At 42.4% G+C, this 20406-nt stretch overlaps 1 protein-coding gene across 3 annotated transcripts in view; it reads right to left on the reverse strand.

The window, feature by feature from the left end:
* Nucleotides 1-20406, reverse strand: part of TOM1L2 (target of myb1 like 2 membrane trafficking protein) — a 59255-nt gene that overhangs the window by 25947 nt on the left and 12902 nt on the right. For all 3 annotated transcript variants that reach the window (XM_014936531.1, XM_014936530.1, XM_014936529.1), the window contains exons 2-8: nt 12554-12638; nt 11788-11866; nt 9996-10145; nt 5536-5670; nt 4412-4570; nt 3505-3621; nt 722-855 (exon numbers count right to left, since the gene is read on the reverse strand). In XM_014936531.1, coding sequence (XP_014792017.1) covers nt 722-855; nt 3505-3621; nt 4412-4570; nt 5536-5670; nt 9996-10145; nt 11788-11866; nt 12554-12638 — 859 coding nt within the window. The remainder of the gene's footprint in view (nt 1-721; nt 856-3504; nt 3622-4411; nt 4571-5535; nt 5671-9995; nt 10146-11787; nt 11867-12553; nt 12639-20406) is intronic.

The following is a 20406-nucleotide window of genomic DNA, read 5'->3' on the forward strand; positions in this document are numbered from 1 at the left end:
GATAGATTACTTACCAATTACTGTCACAGGCAAAACATAATTGACTTTGGAAAAATTAATTTAATTTTTTGCTAAGTAAAATAGGTTAGATAGTGAGGAAAAAAAAAAAGCTCGCCAACAAACCAGCCCCCCCCCCCCCCCCCCCCCCAAGATTTTAAGTGTTACTTAAAAACAAAAGCCTTACATACACGAAGGTGACGCCCAGCACAGGCAGCTCCCCTCGCACCAGTACTGGAACTAAAAAGCTCAGAGATCAGAAGACAGAGAGAGCTCACGGGAGCCTCCCTAAGCCAGGAACCAGCACGAGCATTTGTGCAGAGCCCAAGCAAGCAAGGACAACCAGCCACTGTGGCTGTGCTATATTTGGTCCCAAGTCCCTACATCTGGTCAGCATCACACCACAGGGACTCTGCAGACTCGAGTCTCCGCTAGTTCAGAGAGTTTTGCACAAGGTTGCCGTGCATTTTAAAGCTATGCCCCACAAAAATTCAACAGCTAGGACAAAAAAAAAATAAAATTATAGCATTAAAGGAAACTACTGAACCCAGAATGTTACCATGAAAGCCTGTAAAAAGATTTTGTAAATGCTTTCTGTGGTTTGGTTCTCTGTATTTTATGTTGGACCATTGGCCTAGATGGCCAACTCTTGTCCACCGATCTATCCTACACTTAAGTGAAAACCCAGAGTGAATGTAAATAGTTGATGGAAAGTGTGCCCCACCTTTCGTATCGGAGGAAGACATTATTTAAATCATCATTCACATGCAGCAGCTCCTCTGTGACTTCTTCATTGGACACTCGTGAGATAAGCTCCACAATTCTCTGCTGCATAGCTCTACAGGTTCGGTTCAGTTCCTAGGAGGAATGCATTGTGCACACATGGTCTGATAAGCAGGTAGCAAGAAGTAGATTTAGCTGAGTTCTGTTCACAGCCAAACATCTCCCCCAGCTGAGAAACACTAAGACAAGTCTATCTTTGCATGATTAAATGTCACCCAAAAGCACATCTAATCAAACATGCCCTTCAAGAGACGATGGCATAAAAACTTGAGAGCCTATTTACAATTCAACATCCTGATTCTTCTTTAACTCTGAGCACTTCAGAAAATAAATATCTCTATTTTAGTGATCTGTTTTAAGAATAAAACATGTTAATACAACAGCTTTCCAGAAGAGAGCTTTCAAGGAAAATTCAATCTGGTCTTTTTGGCAATATCATCCTTAAAATCTAAAGGATGCACATGGTGGAACAATTGGGGAAAAGAAGTTCATCAGGGCTAACAAAAGCAGCTAAGTATAAGTGTTGAGGACACAGAACTTACCACCTACTGGGAACAGGAGGGTGAACACAAAACAAGGTGCAGGAGCACAAAAAGACAAGCACTCCATGCACACTTCAGTACTGAACTATAGAGAGAAACATTCCCTTCACCTGAGCAAATCCACAGACAAGAGAGTGCAAAAAGGCAGTGGGAAGTTCCAGAAGAAAATTTTAGAGAATATACAGTAGGGGTGTTTATTTTAGAAGTATCTCATGCCATGAAATCTGGGTTTCAGTTTGCCTAAGTCAGGAGTTCTCAAGCTTCCAGGACATCTCTTCCATCACCAATTACTTAGCAGAATTCCTTACTCCTGAAAGGCCTCAAGACCAAAGGTCAAAACCGGTACGTTGAGGAGGAACTACAAGAAGAAACGTGACATATTGCATGGCGCCACTGATTAGGCCCACGGTTTTACTTCAATAAGCACTGACATTTCAACTAAAGCATGTCCCTCTGTCATCTTCCACCCCCCCCAGCTCCACTTCACAGCAAAAATTCAGCACTAAACAAGGATGACTTGTTGGTACACAACCTTCGGGATGAAAGCAAAGATGTGTTTGTTTTCCTTGCATGGTCTGACATCCTAAGCTCTGGATAAATTTCACCTAGTGCAATCCAGCTGCCTTAACAGCTTGAGGAATGTGTTCTCCAATGTCAGTTTTGATCCCATCACTTTAGAAGCAGATTGTGACATTTCAGAGGTTTGTTTGCTGCCTTTCCGAGAGGGCTGACAGTACCTATCTATTCTGCTCAGAGCTGGCTCTCCAGCAAGCTGTTTACATTCGATTGTTGGAGAAAATGTCAGGAATTATTTAAGGAGGAGGGCTATATAAACCTCAAAGCAAGGAGTCCTTGCATGCAGTACCCGGCCCACAGCTTTCAAAAGACCAACCGTCCTTTGTGATCAAAACCGGGTTCTCCCCAGCTCTGAGACTCAGATTTAGGAGGCACCAGTCAAAGAAGGGAACCAGTTGGAATAAAGAATCGTTGCTGTCACTCCATTTTATGATCAAGTTCCTTCACCTTAAAGATACGCTGTCAGGTTACGCTGTCAAGATGTTAGTAGTCGTTTCTGAATGTACGCAAACTGTTTTACGCTGTTTTGGTCTGCTGTGCTTTCCTGGGATCTTCTTTTGTTTTGAGCAGTCCGACCCAAACGGGCAGTAACTGAAAGGCTCTTTATTGCAAAGCCTCTCATCAGCTGCCATGATGGCTCCGAGACAAACACACAATACTGCTGCATGGAAGAGACCAGTTTTTGGACGGATTTCAAACTCTGATGTATCACAGAGAGCAATTCCCTGCCTTCCTCCAAATGTACTGCTGTGGGAGCCCATCCTCCCTGCTGGAGGATCAAAACAGAAGCCTATTTCTGAAGCTCTGGAAAGGCAAATACCACGTTAAGGGCAGCAGCTGGAATGCTGGATCACAGTGTTCCTCGTCTGTGTTGCATGTGGTGCTGTTTTACTTTCCTCGGGCAGAAGGGCACAATGCTACCACTGGCCTAAGGAAACAGGTACAAAGTCTGAGACATGAACTCAACTAAAACTGTTTTCCCTTTTGAGATAATGAATCCTGCATCAGATTTTCCAAAGAAACCCCTTCTGATCGCCCAGTCTAACCCTCAGGACAGCACGAAACTTCACCCGAGTGCCTGCCTCAACCTTCAGGAGAAGCTACAGCACATCTTCTGGAAAGACAATAAGTTCATAGATAAGATTTCAAGTAGCAGAGAATCCACAGACCCCTGGCAATATTTAGTTCAGCTGGAAACATGGAGTGTTTTTTTCTTGCATAGTGAGCAGGAATGTTTTGCCACTGTACAAGTGATGATGGAGGATACAAAAGAAGCAGAAATCCTCACGGCTTACAGAGCCTATGGCAATTTTAAGTTGCTCTGTGGTAAAGGAGACCTTATTTTCAGCATTGGGAAAAATTTCTAGCAACACGGACAAGAAAGCACTGGAACAAGTTTCAAGGGAAGTCAGGAAATCCTTGTCACTGGAAGCTTTAACAAATGAAGAACATCAAGTGATGAGACTAACCAGGGTCAAGCACAGTCCACATCGATTTTGTAAAACAAGCGAAAACTGAGGCTGTGAAGTGAACTACAACAAAAACCATCCCCAGAGAAACTCAAGCACAGCAAGGATCAGAATCATATTTGCTAGGAAACTGTTACCTGGAGTAACTCGAGGTCTGAGGAATCCTCTTGTCCAGGTACCATTTCTGTCAGCATTTCAGACATCACTTTTGTATTCCCACGGACAATATCCAGTTCACTGCGCAGCCGGGCAATCTAAATTGGGGCAAAATACAGCAAAATACTGCATAATCTTTTGATTTAAGCAGACCATTTTCAAGAACTGACTTTGTGATACCTCTGCTTCTGTCTGACTTGATATCTGAGGCTCCAGACATTCTAGCAGGGAAAAAAAAAAACAGTAAAGATAAAAAGTTTACCCAGGAGAGAATTTTAGAAAAGCAACAGAAAAAGAAAAGAACTTTGTGAAACCACTCACTATCATCACAAACCCAGATGTGCTACGCTTGTATGGAAGGGAAGCAATTGAAAACAGCAGCTAAAAACAGACCTCAGCTGCAGTACATCTCGCGTGCCTCACTCAAGCGTGGGGAAGGATGTACAACTTTTGAGCAGGATTTTTGGCTCCAAATTCATTATTTTTGCAGAGGGAAAGTAAATTCCTATATTAGGCATTTGGAAGAGGTTTAGGGATGCAGGCTTAATTCCTTGTTAGAAAGGCTTCCTGCATCTGCAAGACATTCTATGCCTTTAAAGAAAGGGGCTAATGAGAATAACTGCTATCCTGCAGTTGAGAAAAACTGCACCACCACTGAGTGGACCAGTGTATCAGATTGTGAGGTTTCATAACTACTGCCATTAGGAGGCCATACATACAAATCTAATGCCCAAATTTTACTGTATAATGGGAGGGAAGACTACTAAGAAGAACCAGATCTAGGAGGCAATTAAAGTCAAAAGAGTTAAAATGAAAGTTCCTTTGCAAATTCATTTCTATTTTGATCTGCTGAAAGAGACTCACTCAAAAGAATCATCATCCCAATACCTGTTCGGAATTAGCAGTGATGGGACCAGTCACATTCAGAGCTGGGGCCTGAGGAGCAGAATACGCCGTTGGAGAAGATGAAGAATAAGAACTGGTGCTCATCCTTTGCTGAGACTGTGAATTGTGCATATTTGCTGCAGGATCAACTTCAGGAACACTCTGCCACAACAGAAAAGACAAGAGTTCAAAAGCTGAATTGTGACAGCACTTGCTTTGTCAGCAACCTCAGGCCAAATACGTTCAAATATAGAACATAATTGCACCTTGTGGAAAAGGTCAGTGTAGTTCCGAGAACAGACTGGCAGGCCAGCCCATAAACAGCCAGCTGCAACAAAAAATGCATGCCCATAGCTTTTGACCCAACCCACGTGCATCAAAGTCAACTTACCTTTACAAGAAAAATGAGAAGCAAAATAAAAACGAGCCAAAGATAAATAATTATAAATTATTTAAAACTTGGAATTAAGTTGCAGTTACAAAAAATGATGTGATACATAGATACTGGATTTAATTAATCTTGACACAAGAATTGTAGTTTTTCAGTCCTTGATCACCTGCTTTTACCACTTCAAAGATTCATTAAGTTAAGCTTTCAGAGTGAATAATCAGAACACCTGTGATCATTCAGTTACTTCCTAGCAGCAGTTTTGTCAGCTTTCCAGACCTAACTTTTCCAAGGTGCAAAGATTGCAACATCGCCATGACATCAGTGAGAGATTCAAACCCTGTGCACCTTTAAAAGACAGGCAGGCCTTGGTTCAGGGTTATCACCAACAGAAACAACCATGCTTTTGAGAAAAAGAAATAGACTGTCATCATATACCCTGCTGGACAAATTAGCTGCATTTGTCGGGTGGTTTTGTGGTACAAGTGTGCAAACCTCCTCCAAACTCTTTTCTGAGATTGATGTTTGACTCAAGGGAAGAGAATCCATTAGCTTATTGGCATGTCAAATGCAGCTGCATCACGCTTCTTCTACATGCCCTTTTTCATTATTAAAAAAGTCCTTCCAGAAGTGAGAAAATGAGCCAAATTCAAAGAAACAGGAGGGGAAAGAAGAGTAGTTACCAACTATTTAGACGTCTTGGGGAAAATACCCCCAGAATTGCAATGCTGCAGCTTACCCTCTGTGGTGTGTGTATTGGAGACAGAGCATCAAGATCTGCCATGGGAAACTCTATGCCTTTCCGCTTGAGTTCTTCATAAATATGCACTACTCCAGTTAAATCAGGGCTACTTCGAAAGGCATCAGCCCAAGCCTGGAAAACATAAGGGATTATCCATAAATCTTCCAAACCAAGTTCCAGCTCCACCCTGACCTCAAATACTGACTACAAAAGCTTTCATGTAGTTCAGCTTCAAAGGGAAGCTGTAATCATTAGACCTGGTCTAAAAGATCCTGCAAATATTATTAAGACAGTCACGTACACGTTTTATTCGAATATAAAATAAACAGGAACCCAGTGCATAGTAGCTATGTCTAACCCCTGACATCATCACCATCTGTAAATGCAAATGAAAGCCTCTTCCAATCTCCTCTACTTAGCACTAATTGCATGCTGATCTTTTCTTGCATATCCTATGGCCAACGACCCACCAAAAATAAGTCTGGATGCAAGATTAAGATCCAAGCAAAATTCTGAAGTCACACAATAATCTTAGCTAATCTCAATTTACTTTTTGAAACACCCTCATTTGTTGCCAAAGAAAAACCACAGCTGTCAAGTTTTCTTCAGTATTTTATTTGGACCAAACTTAAATTAAAAAAAAGATAGTTTCTGAGGTTCTTATATTGTGAAAGATGCAGTCCCATGAGCAGCAGAACTAATGAAGCCCGGGTTCTTCTTACAGAGCATTTCCAACACTTAGACACCCCGGTGTGTCAGAAAGAACAAGTTTAAAGGGAGAATTTCCCACAGCCAGAACACTCATAATATCTCTCCTGCATGAATTCTCCTGTGTCTGAAAAGACTTCAGTTCACATTTGAGCTTCTCCTTCAGTGGGAGCACTAAGTGCTTCTCTTCGCTAGCCAGCCTCCTGTACTCACGCCGCTGCCAGGAGCATAATACCTTGAAAGCCTCTACCCCTTTCACTTTTGCTGGAAATTAGCCAACTACTAAAAATTTAGGGGAAGAAAAATTGAAATGTTATGACTCAATTAAAAATGAAGCGTTCCCCAAACCCCCACACATTTGAGGCAAAGTATCAGTGAGCTGGATCCAGAACTACTGCGAGACGTGTGTGTGGGCTCTGAACTTAATTCATTTAGTCATCACTTTTACACTAGTTCTTTGACTATTTTTACTTTAAAAGCTGATTTTACCCACTTCTTATATTTGAGAGGAGAGAAATCCAGGATAGCAAAACAAGACAAGAAATAATATTAATATTTAACTTACACTCCTATTCTGTTCAATTCTAAGAAAGAGCATTTCCTACCCTGTGTGCCCAGGAGACAATCCATTATCAGCTGCAAGCTAAAAATTCTGCGTTTGCTTCTCAGCTTTGTTAAGAGTAAATTAACTGCATCAACTGCTCTGATGCAGTGCAAGTCCAAACAGCCCTGTCTGAGCCAGAGAAAACAGCTCTGACTGCAAAGAGCTGTTTTGTTTCCTTGGAACTGACCTTCCAAATCATCCCTAATTCTAACGGAGATATTGAGTGTACAAGTAATTCTACCCTTCCACTTTCTCTGCATTTTCAATTTACATAAAAATTGATCTGAAAGGTGCTTCTACATAATGGTGTTCCCCACTTCAATCCTATTTGAGAGTGAAAAATGTTAGGCAAGGAATGTTCTCTTTAATAATTACTCGAAACTTTGAGGCAAAAGTATGTTGCGTTGCTGCCCCCAACTTTTAATGAGGCTGTTTGCCCAGGAGGATGTACTAATGCATCCTCTCTTTCACTGGCTTCTTATACATTTTGTCGTAGGCACTAATGACAGTGAATTCAGTTCATTTGCACTCTACCCTTTTTAATATCTTGTCTCTTCCGCCACTCTCTTCCCTGCAGAAAGGAGACACCTTCATTTGTATTCTTCTGCCCGAGCTGGCAGCATTATCTACATTAGTGTGTGTCTCAGAGGTCACAAGCTGGACTGGGCACTGTTGTCCTAAGTGCTGTCTACACACCCAGTAAGACAATCCCTGTCCTAGACAGCTTATAGTTCAACCAGGCAAAAGTGATATTAGCTCTGCTTTATGGATCAGGAGCTACACGCAGAGCTTAGGAGACTTGCCCATTGTCCAAACGAGCGTATGACAGAGGTGAGATTGAATTCAGATCTTCTAAGACTGTGGACCAGACTGTCAAAAGTAAATACTTAAGGATGCTGCTGTATAAATCCCAGTTGGCACCTCAGTGTGCCCAAACAGGTTTATTAAATACCATTGCAGATTTGGCCCCTAAAACTGTGACCATCACAAGACAATCACAATTTTTCCAGAGTTGGACACTTTTTAACACATCTGCCCTTCAAGGAATTTGCTGTGCCACTAGAAGTTTCCACATGCTTCATCTTTGGTGACAGTGCTCAGCTACTGGGCATGAACTCTGAGGTGATATGTGTGCTCTTACCAGAGAGACAGCAATAAGGAATACTTCCAAGGCCTTCTAGCAAGGTGAAGAAGGAAGGATAAGTGATATGTAATACATACTAATTCATGGACACTGGGAAATAGGTTGAGAAAGTGAGACACAAGATGGCCAATATCTCAACAGTCAAGTCTCTAGATCAGAAATTAGATGGCAGCTTCATCTACCCTTGCTGTAGTAGAAGAGCTGTACGGTTGGAGATGTATGCTGTTTGCACAGCTTTTTTCCATGTTTCCAAGTGCTATTAATCCTCTCATTTCTGTTCTTATTAATTTCCTGCTATCAAATTGTAAAGAGCCTACAGAAGGGGATAAATGTAACGTTAGTGAAAGACAGCTGAGAAGAGATCAGCCCCCTGGAACGCAGTAAACTCCAACTGCAGGGAGCTCTACAGAGCAAAGTGGAAGCTGAGCAAAGTGGCCGTGACGTAGGGGATATTTCGGGTGCGCGTGTCCACAGGGCAGCCGAAATGAGTGACTGCAATCACTTTTCCAAACTTGTCAGGCAATCTGGAAAACAAAGTCCCCTACCACCTCCAGCTAAAGAGACACTAACAGAACCCACCCACAGGCAACTTTCAGAATTCTCAGGCTTTTTATACCGAAAGGCATTTAGTACCCAGAGTGAGGCTTTTAGCTCTTCTGCACCAAGTCTGCTCAGACAAAGCTCTGTTTAATACACTGAGGCAATGGCTGAGGCTTTTTGGTTATCTTACAAATACTTCCATCTTAGTCACACTGATGACTGGGAATCCACTTAAACCCAGGACCCAGGGTAACCAACATTCTCTAAACAGTACAGAAACATGTAGTTTCTCCTTATGGGACAGTATTTAACCTCATCTGCTGGTGACAGCATGCATTGGCTCTCCCACCAAAGCAGGCAGCCACCCAAGGGCTCACTCAGAAGCACAAGAATTGCTTTATAATAATGTCATTAATTTTGTGCTAATTTTTTAAAAAGCCTTGAAATCAGAGACCAGAAATAAAGGGACCCCACAGACGCCAATGCAGTGCCCACCTAATTCCCCCACCCAGCATATTTTCTGTTGGGAAATCACTTATTTACATTGTTATGCTCTAACGATGCCCTCCTATCTGTGTACCCACATAACAAATAAACTAGCAGAAATTCAACTGCGTGCATTGCCACCAAATTCAGAATTATCTCTGGAAAACTATGCTGTGCATTTCTAAGTACCTTTCCACAAGAAACACTGTGGCAGGTTTATATCATTTTAAATACGCAGTGTCTTTTAGTCTCTGGTGTATGCAATAGCCTGTAGGAGCTTAGTGATAAAGCTTCCTATAATTGTCAGATTTCCTCCAGGCAGGCACCAATGTTTCCTCATGTGTTGCTAATGGTTTGTGGAATTAACATGGCTGTTTATTGTTATGCTGCACAGAAGGAGAAGTGGCAGACAAGCCTTCGTCTGAACTTCCCCACTGCAGGCAAGGATTTGACAGTGCACTTTTACTGCACAATAACCAGAGAAAAGACACTAAACCCATTTTAACTCCTATATGGTCATTTACTTTTCTATAACCATCTTTAAAAGGAATTCAGAACGCTTTCTAATGGAAGGAAACAGTTCCATTTTACATTCAGAGAAGCAGACACAGAAAGGTACGTATTCTTTCTGCAACTGACAGCAAAAGTGCGATCCTCTAAAATTTCCTGGCCTCAGACGACAAGCCCATCGCAGAAGCAGGTCTCCAGCTTCTAGATTTGACTGTTAAATTGCAAATCCATCCACTTGTTTTAGAGCAGAGCGGCGCCTCTCTATCCAGGCATTTCTCCCTGGATAAAATATCTATGCGTGTGCACGCCTGCTCTTCCCTGCCAATCTGGATATATTGTTTGTTTTTACATATAAAAAACTTGCCACATTTTTAATGATGACAGCATGTTTAGTGATGCATAGCACTGAAGCAGACAGTCCTTATTTCAGGCAGCAACATATGGAAGCAGAGACAAGCTGTGTACCTGAATCAGCGCTAGTACTTTATCCTGTACAATAGTGGGGGGGTTATTCTTGGGCGAGATGATTTTCACCAGAACACCATCTATGAAGTCACGGTTTGCCACTAAGACATGAAAGCGATGGCCACAGTTCTTCACACAGGTCTCCAACACCTACACACACACAAAAAAACATTCATTGTTGGAGCAAAGCTTGATCACACACACAGCACCTCTGGTTGATTTCAGATTTTGTTTTATTTTATTTTAAAACTTTTGATGGGAAGGAGAGAAGATAGAGGAGAAACTACACTTTTAATTCGTCTTTTCTTCCCCAATTTTAAAAAAAGCTTACTTTTCTACACACATATTTAGATGTACCGCACCCACCATTAACATAGTGGGTGCTTTTTTTGATCTAACCTTGCCTGTTTTCAAGGTAAAAAATAGGATTTTTCTTCGTCTTCAAAGCAGAACTTTCCAACCTCTGAACAGCTGAACAGCTAAGTACACAGCATCACATCAAGAGCAGGTAAGACAGAGGACATCCTGTCACAGTGAGATATTACCGTGCTGTGGCACTCCACCGTTTCCTATGTACCTGGAACACAGCTGGACCCACTTGCTCTGAGCTATAAGCCATGTTTTAGAGTTGGGAATTCAGGTGAATGATCTTCACTCATTCAAAACACTCCCTTGTGAATGCTCTGACAGGTTATACTTTGACACATTTTCCCCCTGCAACCTAGCTGGAGGCACCTTCCACTTGCCATTCAACTGCCATGGAAGAACAGCTGTTGATTTTTCTCTGAAGAACACGATTAGCATGGAGATAAATCCAACGCGTCACTTCTCCTTACGGCCATGCCTAATAACCACTGCAACTCTCTGTCTGAGGAGTGGGTAATTACTCTCCTTCTTTCAGCTACCTTCATCAGCCCTGACGACACGGACTCACTCCTGATGAATTTCGCTCTTTCCTGCACAATGGATAATCTCGTGCTTTGGTCTTTGGTAATCTGTCAAAGTGACAATCCAGGCTAGGAAATGGCAAGAAGACAGAAAGTACAGTCACGCCTCGTCAGGGAGATGCAACAGGAGCTGTGTGAAAGGATCATACAGATCACCTACCCACAGCACTACAACTCGATCTAGTCTCTGCTGCTCATCCCTCAGACGGCCCCAGCGCTGAGCCGGCCCAGCACCGCGCGTTCAAGGGTGCTGCATTACCCAGGAAACCCCCAGCTGAAGTCATCAGCAGGAAAGGTCACTGGCAAATTATTTCACACCTTAGCAGCGCTGCCTAAATGCACAGAATATAATTTACACTTTATTGAGTGAAATTAGATCAGCATAAATTAATTTAAGTTTCCTACAGAGATTCATTCACATGGGAAATTGTGCATCAGCTACTTATGAAGCTGAAAATATGGCAAGTTCATCATCCTCACTTGCAGATATGCCCACAGCTGTTGTCTTGGAGTGGAGAAACAGTAGGACACAGGGAGATAAGTAGAAGGGAAAGCCCCAAAGGGTACACAGACCCATTTGGGCTACTTTAGCTTTCCTCTGTCAGTGCTTGGGATGAATAAGAGCCCAGAAAAAAAAGCAGAAATCAATTGAGTCAGAAAAATGCTATGCAAAGCTTCCAGCAACTCTCCCCAAGGAAGTGAGGAGGCAACTGGAGAGAAGAAAAGGGCAGAGCTGTGGCTGTTAAAGCAAATAGTGTGTTCATTCAAGAGAGTGCCAGGAAAAGGAAAATGACCAAAGAAAAGGGTTCTGCCCTTTTGAGGCATTCCAGCCTGCCCCCACTCACCGTCAGCGCCAGCATGACCTCTCTGTAATTCTTGTTTCCGTTCAGCCTCTTCTTCAGGGCTCGAATGGCATCCTTTGGGCTGAAGGAGAAACACACCATTTTTAAAAGACAGCTCAGACACTTTTCATGTGCCATACATATACTGTGGGAAAAGGAATCCTTTACCGTTTCCATCTGGACACAAACATGTGTGTTAACTTCAGATTACTTGATGACAACCAAACTAGGGTCATGTAGAATTATGTGAGGAGACAAGATATCACAGAAGTCAAGACCAGAGCAGCGCCCGAGGCCTCCACAAAGACAGGACGTTGATCAAGCAGGAAAGATTGACAGCCGCTCAGAAAAAGGCCCAGGGCATAAGATCAGTTTTCCTGCAAAGTGCAAGCAGCACAGCTTTTCTGATGCTGAAGGAGATCTATCAGAGAAGCTCTCTATTCAAATAGCTGAAATGAATAGCTTTGCAGCACTGCAAAGAGATACGCCTGCTGAAAACAAGAACCCCAGAAGTACAGCTCGGTACCCTCTCCAACAATGCATTTTTCATGCCAACCTTCCCAAGCAGAGACCGACCATGGAAACTGCTGCATCATACAGTGGTTTTCTGAAACGTCTAAGGAGCAGGAAAACAAAGCAACTCATATGCAAACTACATGCAAACTATGAGCATCTGCCCCCAGACTCCCTGCACCTCCTCACACGCTGAGTACGACTGGATGAAGATCGTGCTCGTGAACCTTTCCAAGTTTGCTGAAATAGCACATACCCTTCTTCTGTCTCATTGATAATGTCACAGATCTCCATGTTAAGTGTCCAGTCTTCACTCTGCAGAGAGCCATCTGTGGCCTTTTCTGTAAAGTAAAGAAAAATAAATCATTTCATATCTTCTTAATTAGGTACTATAGTTCAATCCATCTTCAGTTACTCTGAGCTGAAATTATACACTAAAAGAAAGACAGAAAAACCCCCTTATCCCCACTGACTGTAAACAATGCCAAACTTTCCCTCCTGGTTTTAGGGATCAACATAGAGGTTTCCGGACAGAATCAATTACCCCTCAATCTCACTACCTTCAGCCCACATAGATGGGCTGTTCTTCAAAGACTCCTGAATTCCTGGGAGAGTAGGAAAATGTCAGCTAATTCCAATTTAAACTTTGCAGATGCTGCACTGCTGGCAAGTTATGAGGTAGGAAAATCTCCCTAAAATCAACACGACCTCCTCCCTGTTTAGTAGGTAACATCGCCACATGAATCAAGGGAGGAAAGACAGTGACTTGGAGACAGAATTCAAGGAAGCCCAGAATTTCAGTGTGGAAAGAACCACCAGCACATGAAAACATTTAGCACGTGTTAATTGAGGTCACAGTATAATTCATGGACACTCTTCTACTCCTGTACCACAGCCCCTCGTATCTGCTTGCCAGGGAGCTGGGCACTGCTTCCCTCTGTCCCATGCTGTGTCCCCCATCCCCTCTCCACGCTGGGGCTACGTACACATCTCCCAACTACAGCCTGCCTTCCTCCCGACTCCCAAATGCTCCCTCACTATTTGTGTGGCAGGTAAGTCAGTCACTCTGGCACCAGACTAAATTCTGTGGGGAGGATGACCTACAGCACCGTGACAGTGGCAGATGCCAACTGTTGGTGGTTTAATTTATAGACGTCTGCAAGAGTAGATAACCATAACTTCAAGTAATCAGTTGACAAGAACTATTTCCTCCTTGGGATTTCCTCCTAAATCAATATAGTTCTGTCTAGTGGTGCCTAGAACATCCCCTGAATTTTTCACACTCTTCACTTGCAGCGTTCAAACCCTATCTGTGTTACACTACCCACATTCAGAAATGCTATTGAGTTGAAAGTAAAGCCTGTTGCCAGAGAGACCTAAAAAAGGGACCTTCATGCCGAACATGACCTTCTCCTCTAAATTAGTCTAGGTTTTTCTACAGATTCCTGGCATCCAATGCTGGAAGGTAAACAGGGTAAACAAAAACATTTTAAAAACGTAAAATAAGCCAAAAAAACCCCCACCAACTTCTAAACACTTCAAGGTAAACAAAAACATTTTTAAAATGTAAAATAAGCCAAAAAACCCCCACCAACTTCTAAACACTTCAAAGAAGAAACAAAACCAAAGGTACCATTTTCCCCAACTATCCTTCTGTCCTTACGTCAGACCTCAATCTGTCCCCCAGAACAAGGCAGATTTTGTTTGAGAACACCAGGCTCCAAGGAATTCACACATCTCTTTTTCTGTTTACCAACCACGTTTTTCCCATTAACATTTCTATCACTGTGAGGATATAGATGCCCACAGGCCATAATTATGGGATATTCTTTGGAGAAAGACTATATGACTGGGTAATTTAAGTTTCAGTGACCTGTCTACACCAGAAGAGTGGCTAAAGCAGCTCCACCAAGGACAGTAATTGCAGAAGTTTGAGACAAACCAGGCAGTACATGCAAAATCCAAGCAGAGAGTGCTGAAAAGGAGCTCCAGAATGGAGAGGACCCTGAGGAAAAGGAGATTCTGGAACTGGAGATCACTCTTTGCAGGTCTGGGTTCCCATTCAGAGAGGGACACAGAGTTACATGAGGCACACAGATCGCTGAGTCTCACCCACCGGGGAGGAAATGGAGGTGGCAAAACTTCCAGCTGTGCCACCTTCTTCTCTGGGTCTTTTTCACCACCTCATGGTAGAGCTCACTCCAGCAATGAACACTCTTTCTGTTTGAGGAGGAGCCTCAGAGAGATATGCGGCATCCAAAATGTCCAATAAATACCAGGCAGGATATTGAGCATTTTTAATTTACAGTATTTTGGATATGTTGGGCAAGGATTCTCTTAAGGAAGTTTGCAGGCAGAGCTGCTTAATGCTTTCTCGGATAGAGCAATTCATCGTTGTGCAAAGTTACTTGTAACAATAGCTTTTTTAGTTGCATTTTGTTCGTGCAGGCAGAGCTGCTTAATGCTTTCTTGGATAGAGCAATTAATCGTTGTGCAAAGTTACTTTTAACAATAGCTTTTTTAGTTGCATTTTGTTCTTCTACTATATATAAGGCTTTATTGGTATAGGATGTGATCCGCCTTCACCTCCATATAGTCCCTGTTTCTTAGGAAAACATTTTATCTAATATTAGACAGAAAGCCTTAACAGTCAGAGATATAAAAAAATCACTGCATCTGCTCTGCTGGAGAGGGTGATCTCCAAAGCTGCAAAGGATTTATATGCACAATTCTCGGATAGAGCAATTCATCGTTGTGCAAAGTTACTTGTAACAATAGCTTTTTTAGTTGCATTTTGTTCTTCTACTATACATAAGGCTTTATTGCTATAGGATGTGATCCGCCTTCACCTCCATATAGTCCCTGTTTCTTAGGAAAACCTTTTATCTAATATTAGACAGAAAGCCTTAACAGTCAGAGATATAAAAAAATCACTGCATCTGCTCTGCTGGAGAGGGTGATCTCCAAAGCTGCAAAGGATTTATATGCACAGTACCACAAAACGAGAGATTACGCCTTAAATAGAGGGTATTCCTTAAGCTGGGCGTATGATTTCTTTTCTTAATCTAAAACTATATTAACAAATTTGTGTGTTCTTGACAGCATTTGGTGTCCAAGCAGCAACTTAGCAATGTTTGTACTCTCTGGTCCGCTATAATCACTTTTTATAAATGATTGTGGAAAACGCTGATGCTGCACAAATTTGTGCTAGCCTCCACTTCATTCATTGCTCTTGTAAAACCCATTTAGTTCAGGTTTATTTTGACAAAACGTGTATATGGCAGTACTCCACAGCTAAAAACTGGTATTTTGGAGACGGTAGAGTGAAGCTGCAGCCCCGTATGGAGGGTAGCACATGAACACTCCTCTGAGGTCCCCAATAACCTCATTAGTATTTCCCTTCTGAGATACACTAAGGAAAACGAAATCCCCTTTCTCCCAGAAAGTTTGGTTACCACCTTTTTATTTTTGCCTTTCTGTTCTTTAGTTGGAGTAAAACGCGGCTGAGACTGTGTGGGTTTAAGACGCAACAGTTGTCTTTTTGAGAATTAGTTCTTTTCCCCTTGGGTAATTTTGAATTCGAATAAGAGTCGGAAGCTAATTTTAGTCTCTTCTTCAGCAAGAGAGAGCACACAAGCACTTGTCATCTGTAGTCATTTGTCCTTTGTAGGGTGTGTGACCCAGATTTGCTGCTGCAGCGCTCTCTCAACTGCTAGAAAGGAGTTAACTGACTGCAGAGCAGGCACACGAGTTGGTGTGTGATTTGTTTGAAGAACAGTATTACGCTGCAATGAATTGAAAGCCTGTAGAGCTCTTCCAGAACCAAAAACGCAGCAGGTCATCAGTTCTGGATTTCTGATGAAACGGCTCTGCCTGCACTCCTCCTTAAGAGATTCCCTGGCCAATGTATTCAAAATGCATTAAATTAAAAATACTCAATAACCTGCCCGGCTGTTCTTGCACATTTTGAAAGCCATGTATATCTCTGATGCTACTCTTCAAACAGCAAATAGATGTGACTGACAAGATTAAACAGATTTTGGAAGCTATCACAGATCTGGGGGGGGAATGGCAAACAAGTCATGCAAATACCCTTAAAAAAGCCACCAGTTCCTCAATCTCTTTCAAGCTCATTAAAAGGCATCTAAATGGCACTAGTTCACACGAGGACTCTGGAACATGACCAAAGGGTTGCAGGGTGACATAAACAAGGAAAAAAGCAATGAGCAGGAGTCCCTCCCGCCCCACCCCTCACTGAACTGAAGAGTTTATGGGGCAGTTTAATTGTCTAATGAAAAGGGCTGGCGAGTCCCAGCCTGGGTGTCGGGGATGCCTTACACAGCTCCTGCCCCGGGAGCATCTCCCAGTGCTGTGTTACTGCCCAGTTTGTCACTGCAGCAGGGTTATTGCCTCACAGGGAGACGTGATACCAGCAGTTAAGATCATCAGAAAGTCTCTCTCAGAAACAAGATGCTATCGGTTCCTACCACGTTTCCCAAATTAAAGCATAAATGTTCTGGTTAAAGAAAGACAGACAATCTGGCACTCCACGCCTGACAGGCTGCAGACCTCGGACACTGCATATGCACACACAAGCATTAGCTTCTCTCTAGTCTGCAAAGAAAAGGAGGAAAAAATCGTGCTATTTTTTCATTCACACCTTCCCTCTGAGATCTAACTCTGGTGGCCGCATTTCCACACTCTGCCAAATGGCAATATCATTATTTCCCTGCTCACACTGAAATCCTGTACATTTTATGACGTTCAGAAGGCGCTGTTCAGTAGGATAAAGTTCTCAGTGAGAAGTGTCTCAGTGTGCACACACCCCCAGCCAAGCCTCTGCCCAAACAACCTGCTCCGACCAGAGAGAGGTCACCCCAAGGAAATCGAGTCAGAAATGCCCATGTAACCCCCACGTAATAAACAGGTTGCACAGGGCAGGATAGGAATGCTCTTTTAAATGCAGGGAAAAAACCAGAAGAACTTTTACCTTTACCTTGAACCCTGCACAAAAGTCACCTAATGAGGCAATGTGAACACTGGTGGTCCTTGAGAAGCTGCTCTCACAGCCCTTTCCAGTTCACGCTGCTTTTGCTTCAAAGTTACAGTTCAATGTTGATGACACTCTTAAAATTTGACTTTGCGGTGGAGTTAAAGCAGAACTCCTTGCTCTTCCCTGCTTCCCCCTTCCAATCCTTGTCTCTGACCATCACGCTGAACCTGGCAATACAGAGGGTCTGAAGATTTTCATCAGGATCACAACTGCAACCAGTTGAAGTCTCTATGTTCTTTAACTCACGTGCCATATGCATGTTTGTGCAGCTGAGATTGAAAAACTGACTACTGGGAGCACTGAGAACATCTATTCTGGCTGAAGGATGACAGCAGGCACGACCAGGGTAAAAGTCTCCCAAAAAGGTAGTCTGTAATCACCAATAAAGGTCTCTGGTGCTACGTAATGTTCTTGGAAGAAAAAGCAAAAGTGAAAGCTAAATATTGGACTAGCTACAAATCACATTAAATGAAAACAGGAGAACTGCACTTTTTTGTATCTGAATACCAGAATATCGTGAATGAGCACATCTTTGCGCTCAGAGAAATCACAGTTTTCTGTCTTGGGACTTCTCCAGATGTTGCTTCAGAGACTTTTGATTCATATGTTTGGGAAGAATTACGCACAAAAAAAAGATCATCTTCTGTTTATGCAAGAAGCATGTACACCAATGCACCAATGTATTAGAGAGATCCAAAAGCAAGAAAGTTCAATTCCAAATTTCTCCCCTTCCCTCCAACAGCATTTGGTGCTCGAGCAGCATAAACCACCTTTTTTTTCTTTTCTTGGAAGTTCAGAAGATCTTAGATCTTTGTCTTGCCTCTTAACAGTCCACCTGCCTACCAGCTGTGCTCCAAGACTGAAATTAGCAAATCAAACAGTCAGATGTGTTATATTTCACTCTGCATAATATGTGACAGAGAACAGAAGAAGCCACAGTATTAGCAGGCTTTTACTTCCATCCTGCTGGTCTCCCTCCCTTCAGCTCAGTGGAGCTCTCTCAGAAGCAAGGGATATCAGCTGAGGTCAAATGTAAAATGCTTTTATAGAATGGCCAAAGGTCTTTCAGGAAAAAAAAAGAAAAGAGTTTTGCAAGGCAATGCAAACCACACAAGATAGCTCACGAGGGAAGATAAGCTATTGAAGGAGACGATAACATCTCTCCTCTAAGCTGCACTTACAGAATTGTTTTGCTTTAAAGCATCATTACGTTTTGTGGCTGCAGTTGCCTCTCTTGGATTCAACAAATCATCAACGACCTGCATTGGCACCATCAATAAGACCTGGGGAAAGATCATACGGAGGCCATGGAAACATATTTCAGCCGTCCAAGCGAAATGAAGATAAGACTAAAGATCCTCAGCATTCACATGGCTGCTGAGTTTGAGACATCTCACTTGGAAGACAGAGATCCACTGGAATAACACACTTGGATACTGCTGGACCAAACAGTCTATTCTCCCTTTCTCTGTATTTGCTTTTAGAAAGACAGTCACGGACACTCAGACATTATGGTAACCAACAGGAGGTTTTTTCCCTTTTTTATCAAAACGCTGCTGTTAAAAAATAAATGTGACTCATTCAAAATTCAAGATCAAAACTCAACTCTGAAGTGACTTACTCATAAAAACCTGCCAGTTTCTTTGTTAGAAAGCATGGCTCCAATAGCATTTTTCAATTAGCCACCTCACTGCTCTGAGTCCTTTTTCTACATTCCTTATTTCACACTGCTCTGAAAATGCTGAGCTTCACACTTCCAAAGAAAAAGCCAGTCAGCTAGAACAAACGGGCTCAATCTGAACTGCAAGGCATTACAGAAAAACGCGATTTGGGTTGTTCTGCTGCAGCACTGGTCATCCACTTTGACCGTTGTGATTTTTCAGTTGATTTTAGCTATGCTCACATCAAAACTCTTTGGGATGAAGTCATCTATCCTCCACTCGTTTTGCCAAAGTTTTTGTGGCTGAATAAATGAATAATCATCATTTATAATGACTGTGGAGTCTACGTTAAAATAAAATAACAAGAGAAGCTGTGGACGTGCCCATGTGCAATCAAAATGAGTATTTAGCTGGAATGCTCTTTGAAGGCACAGCGGCGAACTGGGAACTGTCATTTTCTCCAATTAACTTTCAGGTTTTCTTCTTTTTGAAGCTGCAACCCAAATGCCAAACTTCTTCAAACCTGCTTTCCAGATCACACTTACCTGCAATCATGAATATGTAACATGCAATTACTGGGCCTTTTTAAGGACCACACGGTATTCACAGTTATGCTACAACATTCCTGTGCTTTAGATACAATACAGAAAAGACATCACCCAACATCACCCCCAAATTCAGCCTCTCAGGAGCAGGAAACGACAACTGATTATCGGAGCAAAGCTGCGCAGCAGCTTCAGAAGCAGAGCAAGGTGAATGGATTAGTACATCATTAAACAAATATTAACAGCTGTATAACAAAGAAAATTTTTTCTTTCATACTCAGATCAGAGCTTCACCTGAACAGGAAGAAAAACAACACAGAAATTCTAATGATAATAATAATAATAGCAGAGTAGGCAAGAGAGTGTATCAGCCTGACTTGCTTAGTTTATCACATCTCGCAGGTCTCGAAGCATTTGCAGTCTGTAAAACCAGACTGACCTTCCAGTGCTGCACTATTGTATCCTACAGAAACGGCCTGACAGGGTAACCTAGTCCAAGCAGTCTCTGGACCCAGATGTCATTTATCTCGGGCACAAATGATGGTTTAGTCATAGTCCTTAAAAGCATTGGAATCTGGATCCCAAGCAGAACAGCGTGTTTCTATACAATAAAGACTTTTGTTATGAATCTTCTCCCTGAAGTTCCCCCATCAGCAGAAATTGTCGCTGCTGACAGCACGCTCCACTGAATGACATGTGTATATAAGTTGCTCTCTTTCAAAACAGATGGCAGAAAGAGACTACTGCTTCTTTAAAACAAAGCGAAATCCCTCTGACTTCTTCATTCTACACAGCTTTAAAAACAAACCACAGAAAACCGCCTTCCTCCCACGTACTGCACACTCATTAA

The sequence above is a fragment of the Calidris pugnax genome, unplaced genomic scaffold, assembly GCF_001431845.1.
Source record: "Calidris pugnax isolate Ruff unplaced genomic scaffold, ASM143184v1 scaffold17, whole genome shotgun sequence".
Classification (NCBI taxonomy): domain Eukaryota; kingdom Metazoa; phylum Chordata; class Aves; order Charadriiformes; family Scolopacidae; genus Calidris; species Calidris pugnax.